This window comes from Mustela putorius, unplaced genomic scaffold (assembly GCF_011764305.1).
Source record: "Mustela putorius furo isolate JIRA1106 unplaced genomic scaffold, ASM1176430v1.1 tig00003854_pilon_pilon_pilon, whole genome shotgun sequence".
In the NCBI taxonomy this organism is placed as follows: domain Eukaryota; kingdom Metazoa; phylum Chordata; class Mammalia; order Carnivora; family Mustelidae; genus Mustela; species Mustela putorius.
Genome location: NW_025422006.1, coordinates 7,678,194 through 7,691,728, shown reverse-complemented (window position 1 = coordinate 7,691,728; position 13,535 = coordinate 7,678,194). Strand labels below are relative to the sequence as shown.

The following is a 13,535-nucleotide window of genomic DNA, read 5'->3' as shown; positions in this document are numbered from 1 at the left end:
TTAGTTCTCCCTATCGTCTTAGAATTGGCTCTTGAATCTGGGTATGCGTGGACCCACAAAAGGACCATTTTATGTTTATTCGGCACATACATTCATTACGGATCTTCTTCAAGCTTTCAGATTTAGTTACTTCATAAAAAGTTCCTTTACTTTCAAACACCCATCTTCCACAATCATTCCACAAAGACCGATTTCCAAGTCTCTCAATCCCCAGCAAACCTCAAGAGGTTGGATGCCTTAGGTGCTAGGACATTTTAGGAGTGAAGGGTGAGGAGCCACCTGGAGTCCACCGACACTGAAGGCAGTAGCCTTCCCCAGAGGCTGGGTCCCTTTTGCCCCAGAGCAAACCCCCCCCCCCCAGAGGAAGCAGGGCCCCGGCTGCGCTGGGTGGGTAGTTGGGTAGACATCTCCAGGGAGCTGCCCCCTGCCCTGGAGGCTTTGGGGAGCTCACGCATAAGGACACTTGGAGTTCTTGAGAATTAAATTCTGCACAGCAGTCCGCCTGCCTCCAATAATCCAGTGGCTGTTTAGGGCCCTCCTTTAATGACCAGGTACCAGCGTGGTGTGCACACACCCTGTCATTACCTCCTGAACTTGTCCCCAGCTAGAGTGGAGCCATCCCACGCCATACATTTCACATTTCTGTGTGCCTTGAAGTGGAATAAAATAAATGGCATGCTCCAGTCAGGCTGTCACTTCAGTCATCCCACAAATGCACCTGCTAATGTGCCAGGCACTGTGGATACCTCCGTGGAAACAGATCAAATGCCCGTCCTCCCCCCGCAGGTGTTTCCGGAGAAGTGAATACTCAACGGCCCGAAGTTGAATCATTTTTCTCCTACTTTCCTACCACCCACCCCCATTCTTGCAGCCTCCCGGAGCGGGAAATCTATTTGAGCCTCCTAACTTGAGAGGAACAACAAAATCCTTCAGCCTGCAAAGAGCAGACACCGTCCAGGTGCAACCCATTTCACGCCTGAAGTACTCTCTCTTTGAGCCTTTTTCCCCCCGCACCAGCCTCAATGTCTCCAAAAACTTCAACTGGCTTAAGGGGCTGTGCTCCCCAACTTCAGCCCTGGGCGGGGGCTGCAATGCCGGGGCGGTGGAGGCGACCCCCAGAGGCCCCCTGTCCCGCGAAGGGCCCGGTCCCGGCCCCGGCGAGCGGGAGGCGCGCGCGGCACTCACCGAGGAGCCGGCCCAGAACGGACACGAGTTCTTCACCTGAGGGGAGCTGCTCAGCGACAGCGCCCCGAAGCTCAGCGCCACCATGCAGCAGCCCAGGATCAGCTGCAGCAGCCCGAGCGACAGCAGCGGGCGAGCGGGCAGCAGCGCCGAGCCCGGGGCGGCGGCGGCGGCGGCGGCGGCGGCCCGGCGGGAGGAGAGCGCGGGCGGCCCGGCCAGCACCCCGGCGGCGGCGGCGGTGGCGGCGCAGCGAGGCCGCACGGGGGGCGGCAGGGCGGCCCGGGGCCAGCGCGGCCGCAGCGGGGGCAGCGGCGGCTCCTGGGCGGCGGCGGCGGCGGTGGCGGCGGCGCCCGGGCCCCCGGCCTGCGGCCCGCCCGAGAGCCCGGCCACAGGGCAGCAGGAGCCCGGGAGCACCACGGGCAGGGACATGGACGGGCGGGGAAGGGAGCGGCCGGCGGCGGCGGGAGGGGACGCGGAGCCGAGCCGCGGGCGCCGCGCACTGGGCACCGCGGGCGGACCCCGAGGCCGAGGGGGAGGGAAGGAAACGAGCGCGGCCCAACCACTTGCTGCCGCCGCCGCCGCGGCCCGGGCTCCCGCCGGCCGCACCCACCTGCCGCGGGGGGTCCGCCTCCCGCCGGCCCCGGGCGCGCCCTCGCTCTCCGCCCCGCACGCCCGCGCCGCGCCGCCGCCTCCGGGACGCCGCCGAGCCCGCGCCCGCTCCCCGGGGTCCGGGAAAGGGGCCCAGTCCCAACTGGGTAAGTAGGTCCCTGGGGCGAGGAGGGACCTCGCAGTCCGGCGCGTCGGAGCCGGCGGGGGACGGTCTGACCGTCTGTCCCCCGCGCGCCGAGCAGGGGCCGAACGCGAGCGCCCCGGACCCTCGCCCCCTTCCTGTCCCGCGGAAGTCAGGACCCTGGCGAGTGCAAAGCGACGGGAGCCCGGCTTTAAACTACCCCCCCCCCGGCCCCCCGCAAGAGGGGAGGTGGCAGGAAGAGGGGTTGTGGGTGACTTGGTGGGAAACGTCTTCGGGCTTCGGGGAAGGACCAGGCAGAGAGCGAAGTCACCGCTCGCGCGCGCTTCCGGGCGCAGACACTGCGCGGCCGCCCGGCTGCCTGGAAGTGGGGGGTGGGGAAGGGGCGGGCGAGCGGGGCCGCTTTCCTGGCACCGAGGTTGGGAGCCGGCGTGAACGCGAGGTTACCTTGGAAGTATCCCCCACCCAGAAAGAAAGAACGGGGTTGGGGGCGGCCCGGAGGGTGTGGCAGAGGCTCACCTTGCCCCCTGAGCTAGAATAGGCATCACCCGGTGGAACGTAGCATCCCAAACTAATAAAGAAATACCCTAATAAAATCCTAACCTCTTTTTGGTAACTTATAAGACACACTTAGAGCTTTAAAAAAAAAAAAAAAAAAATGATTCGCTTTTGCAAAAAGATTTACTCTAGGAGTATATGCCCTTCGCTCCGAGGATTCTTACGTTTTGATAGTGCTCTTATACGTGAACACATTATAATGAATTTTTTCTCCAGGTTCAGAAGCAGGACAGTGTCGCTTTGCAGAGTCAGTCTCAATATTAGGCTGTTCCTTTTATCAGTAAGGTGGGGGTATTCAACCTCCTGCACCGTAAGCCCAGGGAAATGTGTATCTGTTTTTATGCTCTGCTTGCAAACGCTGTATTTATTTTGGTCATTACTTACTCCAACCCACAAAGTGATGCATTGCCCCTGGGCAGGTGTGTTTACATATACACTTTTTGAATTATTAAAGCACCTGTGATTAACAGTCCCCAGGACTTCTTTTACGAAATCCTCTTGGAAATGAACTTCAAACTCTGGAGAAACAGGGAGCTGTATTTTAAGATAAATGTTTAAAGTAAATTGCTTCATGCACTTTAAAACATCTTACAGCCCATGTTCTTAAATTGCAGGGAATGTTAAAATCTTCTTCTATGTTGAGTTTATACCTTTTATTTTATACACAAACCCAAAGATATTTCATTTTTTAAGATTCTTCTACACCTTGCAGTGTCAAAAGTCTGAGTCTTTAGAAATCCTTTTAGCTTAATGAATCTATTCCATTGATCAATTCTAGACACCTGAATGTACTATCAAAATGTATTCTATGTGTCTGGGAATACTGGTGCTAGAAGTTTGATGTCCTGCTTCCCTTTGGCCAGTTGATGGAAAGGCAGGAGTTCTAGGGGAGCTGATAACCGTCCATTTCTTGTGGCAGGTGCTTGTTATGTGGGTGAAGTTCATTTGGAGAAAATTCATGCAGTTACATTTTATATACTTCTCTGTGTTTTATGCTTAAATACTTTAAAGTATTTCTAAGTACTTTACCCTTAAATTTTTAAAGTCTCCTTCCCTGTACAGAAGTCCTTCCTTACCCACAGTTTCAATTTCTGTGGTTTCAGTTACCCATCGTCGTCAACTGCTGTCCAGAAGCAGGCGATGCTCCCGACATATCATCAGAAGGTCAATAAGAGCCTGACACTAGGTCACAATGTCTACATCATTCCCCTCACTTCATGTCATCGCGTAAGAATTTTATCATCTCACATCATCACAAGAAGAAAGGTGAGTACAAAACATAAGACAATTTAAAAGAAAGAGAGACCACGTTCACCTAACTTTTACTGCAGTATATTGCTATCATTGTCCTATTGTATTTGTGTCATAGCTGTTACTCTCTTACTGTGCCTAATTTATAAATGAAAGTTTGTCGTCGGTATGTACATAGGTTTTGGCACTATCTGTGGTTTCCTTGGAGCACATTTCCCACATAGAAGGGGACACCACCGTACAGAAACAGATGACAATGCAGGTAATGAAAATCCCTAGTTTCAAGACACTACACCTTTTCCGAAGCTGGTGATTACAAGCTTTCATACTGTAGTACCATACGTTTTCTTTTTTGTTGTTACCAGCCCCGTCTATAACTGTGAGCTTCTTTTTCTGCTTATCATACACACAAATCCAAGTAACACTGCCCCAGACTTTAAGGTTGGGCCAGATATACTCTTCACTATTTGAATGTTGGACTTTGTAATCCAAGCTTGACTCTCAGCATCCCCCAACACTTGATTACAGTAAGTTTTTGGCTACACCGGGTCAAGCTGGGCTGTATATAAATGGAATCTTAGGGGATGATTCGGAGTCATTGGTTTCAAATTGTCTTAAAAGACACAGAAGTGAGGACTTTGGGAAAACAGTCTGGCAATTCCTCCGAAAGTTAAACACAGAGTTATCACCAAACCCAGGATTTCCAGTCGTGGGGACACACCCAGGAGAAATGAATACAAAAGCTTGTACACCAAGAGCATGATTCGCGGGCGCCAGAAAGTAGAAACAAACCAACTGTGGGCGAATGGATAAACAAAATGCGGTAATCCGTAGAATGGAATATTTTGGGCAATAAAAAGGAATGAAGTACTGTACTTGCTACAACACGAAGAACCCTGAAGAGTTTATGCTAACTAAACAAAGCCTGTCACCAAAGCCCAGGTATCATATGATTCCATTCATTTGCAATCCCTAGAACAGGCAAATCCATACAGACAGAAAGCAGATTAGTGGTTGGGGTGGGGGAAGGGGCGAGGGGGGTGTGGAGACTGAATGGGGGGAGGGCAAGCTCTAAAGGGAATGGGGTTACTTTCTGAGGTGATAAAATGTTCTAAAATCAATCGTGGTGACGATGGCACACCACTGTGAAGATACTAAAAACCACTGCATTGTACACTTGAAATGCGTAAATTGTATCTCAATCAAGATGAATGTGAAGTTTATATTAATAAGGCCCTTATCAAAAAAAAGTTGAAAATAAACAAAGTGAAGAAGAACACGTGGAAAATTTGACTCAGGCATTTCATTGATGGAGGTGCCAGCTTTCCTGAAGATCAAAGCCAGACTCCACGGAGAAATTTCCACCCACTCTTCCCTTCCCCATACCTCATTTTCACTCCCATTTTCCACTCCAAGCCTTCCGTGCTGGGGAATTTAAAGCTCTCTCCCTCAGGCTTCACCAGACTCCCTTCCACAAACTGCCCGGCTCCCCCCACTCCTCACCAGCCCCCCAGCTGTCAGCTAAGTGCAGGTGTCTACTCCCTGCTGGAGGCGGAGCTGCTGCAGAAACCCTTCAGAGAATGTTCCTGAAAACCTTCCTCCAGCTCCTGCACTGTGCATTTGACAAAGAGAAGAGCTTCTCAGAGCAAGACATGGAGGGCTCTAGAAGACCTCATTTCATATGTGGGGCAGCTTCACAAAGTGTGGTCCACGGACAGCAGAACCGTCTCGGGGAGCATGTCAAACTGCAAGCCCATGGGCTTCCTGAAACATCCATGCAACCCCATGCTCTGGATAAGAGGCCTGGGAACCTGCATTTTAACCAATGCTAAACAGGAATGGTGGATAGTACTATTCGGACTCCGGAATCTTTACATGGGGATTTGTCTGTGAGAGGGGACTAGTAGGAAGGAGAAGGTAGGGGATTCGGTTTGAAAACAAACTGAGACGTGAATAGGCTCTGGGGGAGGGGTGCTCTGCGGGTCCCCAGCCAGGCATGGGTTGCACAGCTGACTCGTTTGCCCAGGAAGGATATAGACCACCGCAGTCTAAGGCAAAGGGCACCATATTAGAAGCCAGACTTCCTGGGTTCCAGCCCCTCCTCCGCTCTGTGATCTCGAGCCAGTTCCAAGCTTCTCTAGCTCCCCGTTACTTGATCTGTCGAGTGCAAGTTCACGATGCTTCATCAGCTCCAGGCCGAGCCGTATGATCCGCGGGAGGCCCTGAGTGAGGTCTGCGATTTTGAAGTTCAAACATTCTAGGACCAGGATTTCTCAGCGGACCATCGAGAGAGCGGGGGCCAAGAAACGCAGATGAGTTGGGGTGTGGAATGGTTAAACTCGCAGGCCGCCAATACCCAGGACAAAAGTGGAGATTCATTTTAAACTTTAAGGCCTTGCATGCCACGGTCTCCTAGCTTTGCATGAGGTACAGTGTTGCGTGAGGATTGTGTCAAGGAAATTGAGAAGCAGCTTCACTTTTACCTTTCCCTTTGCAGAGAAACGGCTGCAGACCTTTTTTTTTCCCTTTCTTTCTTTTTTTAAATTAAGAGAGTGAGACTAGAAGAAAGAAAGCGCTGAGCAGAGCTGGGCAGACTGGGCACTCCATTTTTCTGAAACGGCGGTGCAGATTTCTAATGCCACTGGCCTCAAGACAGACTTGTTTGTTAAACTGACGAGCTGCAGCCCTACTTTCCTCATTGTTGAAATGAAACGCTGAAAACTCCCTCCAGTGCAAATCCTTTTCACAAAAGGCAATCCAAGTCAACTGCCCTAAAGATTACAGCTTATAAACTTGTAAGGGCGACAAGCTACACATACATATGTAATAAAATGTGCCTCGGAAGAGTGGGGGGGGGGAGTAGTGTGTGTGTGTGTGTGTGTGTGTGTGTTAGAGAGAGAGAGAGACCTCGTCATAGAGATTTCTGCAAATTCAAGTTTCAGTAGAAGTCAAAACTACAATTCATCTTTGAGTAGAGACAACTCCTCTGTTCTGGGGAAATCTCTTGAACAGGCCTTTTGGTTATGCAGATGTGAAGCCTACACCACTTGGAAACAAAGATGTTTAGGGAAGAGCTGTGTAATAATGGGCTCCAGAAGCTGCCTTTGCCTGGTGGCAGCCCCACTGCACAGCCCCCTCCATGAAGTCGCTCTTGGTCTGGGGGCTTCTCAGACTCACCAGAGGGACTTTAAAAATATATGCCATTTCGAAGCCCCAGGTGCAGAGATACTGATTGGTGAGATCTGCCGTGGAGGGGGAGGCCCATGCAGATATATTTAGTAAAAGCTCCCCTGGGCTGTGTGAGAATAGTGTACCTTCATGACTGTGTGCGCATGTGCGGCCGCGTGCATTTTCTCCTTTCCCGCAAACATTCATGGACGAGAGCATCTCGGTCTCCCAAAGATTGCGTCAGAGGATGGGCTTTAATGCCTGACAAACTGTAGGAGAGTCAATAAGACAGACTTGGCCTGGGCTTAGTGCAGCCCATGTAGACAAAGCTGTGTGTGCCCCCCTACACTGGGTGTTGCCGCACTAACGAGCCCTAACTGTGGGAAAGGTACAAAGTCACTAGATTTGACATGTCTTAGCCATTGACCTACTGCAGACCACAGAGTCACCCAGGAGAAAGAGGTGGGGTATCCCCAAGAAGAGAGTACTCCCCAAGAAGGACTGCTGTCAGCCATCCAGCAGAAGGTCATTCCTGGGGCAGGAAATGAGACCAGAGGAAACTGAGAGCTTAGGGAGCTAGAAGAGGAGCACCACTTTGCTGGACGGTCTGCCATGACCGGGCTTTACACACATTATTTCTAACCCTCAAAGAGTATGTCGAGTTGATCCTTGGCTTAACTGGGCCAGAAAAGAGGAGAAAGGAAGAGAATTATTCAACTTGTGCCTTTCGCACTCACTGTCCCTATTTGCCGCAGTTTCAACAGTCCATAAGGATAGCGGGAAATAAAGTTTCTCTCCATGAAGTGTTAGCATACGGAACCTCTCTTCCAGCTCTTCTGAGCCAGGAAACAACAGCTACCCTTGGCAGCAGATGTGAGTTCAGTGTGTTCGAAAGTTCTATGCGTTCTTACTGTGCACCTTGTCCTGATTTAATAAACTGGCGTCCTGACATGTCAGTCCTTGGGGCCAAACTCATTTGTACATTCGGGCTTTCAAATGTGCTGTTCCCTCTACCAAGAACACTGTTGTGTGCCAACAGCTTGTCCTCACTTATATACACACACATTCCCCTGAGACACTTCTACCCATCCCAAGATTATAGGTTGGAGCTCCTTTGCTTCAGAAGGTCATCCTCAACATTCCCATGAATGCCCCAGAGACAGGTGAGGTGAGCCTGCTTTGGGCTTCATGTCACCTTCTACTTCCCATCATAGTTGTTGCCACACCATATTGTGATCATCTGATTTCTTGTCTTGATTGCTGTCTAGACTCCACCTGTGGGAGACACTCATATTTTTGTGGCATGGCCAAGATAAGATCTTTCTGAAACACTGGAAGTTCTTGTTCCTCTTGAGCCCTAGGAGCAACTCCTGATGAGAACATACAATTCATTCTATCAAATGAAGAGCAGCCTTGGGTTCCCCCCTCAGCAGCTGTCAAAACGAAGTCCACCCAGACCATCTCCAAAGCAGTAGGTTTGTTAGGAAAGAGTTGGCTGTGTATTTGTTCAGAATCTTTCTCTCAAAACTCAACAGCCCAATATAGATCAGCCTGAATGGAAAGAAGTACGTATTACCCACTATTCTCCTTCCCCCTGTTTGCTCGCGCTCTCTCTCTTTCACACTCTCTTCTTAAATAAATAAATAAATATCTTTTTTTTTTTAAAGAAAAGAAAAAAGGATCACGATTAGCACAGTGTGGCTCATTTGTCCATTCTTCAGACAATCCCTGAAGCCAGGGCAACAGAGTACTACAACTGGTCATGCTGACTCACATTCCTACTCTGTGTTTAAGAGGTAGGGTCTGCATAGGAAATGAAGAAAGGAGAATGGAATGTGTTAGACAAACAAAAACAAATAGCTTCCATGCAGCTATACCAAATCTTGGCATATCCCATCTGTCTGTCACTTTGGTTTACCATCAGTCCTTCCTGCAGCAAAACCTTCAAACCATCCTCTTGAGAGCCATTACCCTGGTCACAGGAGCGCCTAGTGTCTTCTGACTCTCAAGAATAAAGAAGCATGCTATAATCACTGAACCTTTTCATGGCACTCTGGACTTGAACTTGAGAAAGTGGGTCACAAATGAAAGGAAAAATAAGATACTTGGTACAACCTACATTCACCACTTCATCAAGCTGTGCGCTTAGATGTGTGTACATTTTGGTATTGAGTTATAATAACCACAGCAAAAAAGAGTACATGAAAAATATTGGGAACTTACTCATTTTATAAATTAAAAATTAACTTTTAATTACAACTTTAAAAAACAACAATCCGATCTTTCAAGAGGGTTTGACCAATGATCGGACATTCAGTAGGGGAACAAAGATTGTCCCTCAGGTCCCCTGATCTCCAGGTCAAAGCTGTTTGTGTTACGCTACATTGAGGTTCTGGGTCCCTGCTGTATCTGTGAAGGGCGCAAGTTCTGTTCCAACCTAGACAGCATGGTGACTTCTAGGTTCTTATAGTCACCCTCAGACCTGGGCACCGTGTGACACAAAGAGCCTTGAGACACCCCTGATGACTTTAGAGGCAATGTGGTTTGATGAAGGAGCTCTGGATGGGGAATCCAGATGTCTTGATCACAGTGGCCTCCTACTACATCAGGGCCTTTGCACCTGATGTTCCCTCTTTCTGGAATGCTCTTCCTTCAGATATGTCTTTCCCCCTCATTTCATACACTTCTTAGAGAAACAATTGCTGACCTTATCAAATGTGATACTGCCTGTCCTTCTTCATTCTCTAGCCCTATAGTTGGACCTCTTCCTAGCTCTTATCACCATCTGACATTATGCTGTGGTTTGTGTGTGTGTGTGTGTGCATGGCCAAATGTAAGCTCCACAAAGGCAGGGACTTTGTGCTGAATAAACCTATGTTTTCATCTCCTAGAACAGTGCCTGGTAAATAGGAATCAATAAACTTTTATTGAATGAATGGATAAATGGTGTTTGCTTTTTCTCTCACTTGCTGTATGATCTCAGAAAAGTCACATCACATCAACGGGCTTCAGCCTTCCGGTGGGGTGTGGGGTAGGCACAGCAGGGTTGGGACTAGAGGATGTACACGGTTCTTTCTGGTTCTAACATATAATTCTTCATGCTCTCTTCTTATATAGTGCCTTGGTCTCTTTTGAAGACTAATATCCTGATTACAAATCATCTCAGTGGGAAAGGACAAAGAAATGTGAGTGAGTGAGTGACTGTGTGTGTGTGTGTGTGTGTGTGTGTGTGTATGTGTGTAAGTAAATGAAGCTGAAAGAGAACCCAGGGCCCTGAAGCCCTGGTGTCAGGCTACTCTGACTATCAGGTATCCCACTCAATGTAGCTATGTGATCTGTCAGCCTCTGAAGTTAGCCGCAGAGAGCAGGAACTATGTCCCCCTTCAGCCGGAGGTATGACTAGGGTGCACTTGACCATGACAGAGTGCTGAGGAGACTCACGTATCTAACAACCAAAATACCTTGGCTGGGATTGGGTGGGTGAATGGAAACCTAAGGCACTGATGGGGACAGGAATGGGGAGCAGTGGTGCATGGTCTCCAATGTTCTCAGAAGTGTGGATGGACGCAGTCTGGCGAAAACCTCTGAGGACCCTAGAGGCCAACAGCCATGGACCTTATAAACAGAGACCCTAATGGGGTGGACATTGAGAAACGCCAAGTACACTTAACCAGAGATGAATCCAAAACAGCTTCAGAAAGCGGGGGGCTGGGGCACCTGGGTGGCTCAGTGGGTTAAAGCCTCTGCCTTTGGTGCAGGTCATGATCCCAGGTCCTGGGATCGAGCCCCACATCGGGCTCTCTGCCCGGCAGGGAGCCTGCTTCCTCCGCTCTCTCTGCCTGCCTCTCTGCCTACTTGTGATCTCTGTCTGTCAAAAATATAAATAAAATCTTTAAAAAAAAAAAAAAAAAAAAAAGGAAAGCGGGGGGCTGTGCAGCAGCTCAGAGAGGGGAACACAGATCAGATGTCTCCCATGTGTGTAAATCTTTCCCTCTCATACCTCGTATCATACACCAACGGCCATGCAGGCAGTTAATTCTTCCTCCCCAAGAGATGAAAAGCTTGAGGTTCAGAGATAGAGAATGACTTCCCGAAAGTCAGACTACAAGCCTTCTGACTTCTAACCCGGTTTCTTCCCAGTATACCACAGCCATAGCATGTGCATAACGTTACTCAGGATTCCGGTGAGTGTGGCAGAGGGTTCTGGAATGGTTGGATTAAACACGTAGGGGTCAAGGGCAGGCCGCTCCAAGATGGGCCACTTTGCATTTGATTATTTTAAATGAAACTTAATTTAATAGACAGTCTAAGCAAGAAGGACTTTCAGACCTTCCTCTGTCCCTCTGAAAACAAGAAAGAAATCTCCGACATGAAAGTCGCCTCCCTTACCAGGAGGTAAAGAGACATCCTTATCACCAGAGATAGGAAATTTAGAACCCAGAGGGTTTATAAACAACTCTTGTTACTTACTAATTTACTACCCCCGTCCAAACTGTTTAGAATTTAGTACTAATTTAAGCTCCAAAGGTTAAGTTTCCTTTGTTCTGTCAATTCTTTTTCTTTTTAAGAATTTTCATTTGCTTATTTGACACAGCAAGAGAGGGAACACAAGCAGGGGGAGTGGGAGAGGGAGAAGCAGGCTCCCCATCGAGCAGGGAGCCCGATTCTGGGATGGATCCCAGAGTCGTGGAATCATGACCTCAGCCCATGGCAGCCACTCAATGACTAAGCCACCCAGATGCCCCTGTTCCGTCCATTCTTCACAGATTTATAACCTCTTTGTCTGAAAAGCATAAAAATTACCCACCTTCATCATTTCTTTAGGCCTCAATTTCATTTTGGGTCCTCTGTGTGCATGCAATTAAGCTATTTCTTTTCTCTTGCCAATCTATCTTAGGTAAAATTTAATTCTTTGTCCAGCTGTAAAACCTTAAATGGTAGAGGAAGAATTTTTCCTTCGACATCTGCAATTCTGTCTGTCCACCCCCATTTCTAAGGACGGCTCCTTGCCCATCCCAACCATGAGGTCCCAGATGGGCTACTGTTTTCTTGCCTGACTTCACCCCTTGCCTGGAGATTGGGTCTAGAGCAGGTCCCTGAACATGAGGGGGGTCCTTTCAGTTCTTCCCCTCTGGGCCATAATCACCTGGTCCATTTCAGTAGAATGACTTCATTATTGTAACTGCAAGTCGGACAGATCCATATGAAATGTTCAAGTTAAAAAGTAGGCTATCCTTTGTAATATTTCCTAAAAAGACATTTGACCAAATTCAGCATCTCTTTCTCTAAGTGAAAAAAGGCAGTCACAAGAAATCACATGTTATATGACTCTATTTATCCAAAATGTCCATAAGAGACAAATTGATAGAGGCAAAAAGTTGACTACTGATCGCTTAGGGCTGGGGGGAATGGAAGGATAGCTAAAGCATATAAAGTTTCTTTTTGAGGTGATGAAAATATTCTAAAATTGACTGTGGTGATAATTGCACATATCTGTGAATATGCTAAAAACTATGGAATGATACACTTTTATTAAGTGTATAAATTAGGGGCACCTGGGTGGCTCAGTCAGTATAAAGCTTCTGCCCTCGGCACAGGTCATGATCCCAGGTCCTGGGATCAAGACCCACATCCGGCTTCCTGCTCAGTGGGGAGTCTGCTTCTCCCTCTGCCTCTTTCTCTCTTTTGCGCCCTCTCTCTCTCTTTCTCTCTGTCTCTCATGAATAAATAAATAAATAAAACTTTTAAAAAAATAATAGTAATGATAAATGGATAAATTATATGGTGTATAAACTACATCTCATAAAAACTGTTAAAAAAAAATCCATTCCTGACTTTTAAAATCTCTTAATAAAATAAACAGCAGGGGCACCTGGGTGGCTCAGTCAGTTGCGTATCCAGCTGTTGATTTTGGTTCAGGTCATGATCTCAGGGTCCTGGGCTCTGCACTCAGCATGGAGTCTGCTTGAGGTTTTCTTTCCCTCTCCCTCTGCCCCTTCCCCCACTCTTGCTCATTCTCTCTCAAAATAAACAAATAAATAAAAATTTTTCAAGAATAAAATAAATGGTGTAATTTCATAATGTTTTATCTACCCCAAGTCATCAAAGTCACCAAAAACATGTTTTAGGAATAACTTAAAAGTGTGTATGTTCTCCACCTGAAATGTTCTAGGCTTTCTAGCTAAGTAATGACCTCTGTTTGAAAGGATAATTATAATTTCAAATATATGACTTGTACCTGAACAACATACGACAACCCTATATATCTGGAACATAAAAGAATAAAATAATACATCAAAGTCAAATATCTTTCAAGTTCAATAAAAAAAATACTTAAACAGCAAAGGCTACCATCAGTTTCAAAGTTGGATGGAAAAAAGACATTCTGTTTAGTAAAATCAGACAAATGCAAATCCAATCAAGTGACCAAGTGGGGTCCTTGCAGATTTTGTGAACAGGTAGAGACTCGAGTGTTTAGATAAAATAAATCTAGCTAGTGGTCTACACACGCTCTCTGGAATTCTAGTATTCCTTAGTACCAGTTTTTAATTCTGGGAAGTTTTAAAATTTAAGTATTAAAAATGTTGAGATCAAAACTATGGGGTTAATACTTTAGTGTTTAGAAAGA

The 13,535-nt window shown here is 47.7% G+C and overlaps 1 protein-coding gene across 2 annotated transcripts in view; it reads right to left on the bottom strand.

The window, feature by feature from the left end:
• FAM189A2 (family with sequence similarity 189 member A2) overlaps positions 1-1,740 on the bottom strand; it is a 63,822-nt gene extending 62,082 nt beyond the window's left edge. Inside the window, exon 1 of one of the 2 annotated variants that reach the window (XM_004769238.3) lies at positions 1,186-1,740. In XM_004769238.3, coding sequence (XP_004769295.3) covers positions 1,186-1,611 — 426 coding nt within the window. In that variant the 5' untranslated portion in view covers positions 1,612-1,740. The remainder of the gene's footprint in view (positions 1-1,185) is intronic. The other variant, XM_013044153.2, reaches the window with a different exon arrangement.
• Positions 1,741-13,535: the final 11,795 nt, after the last annotated feature.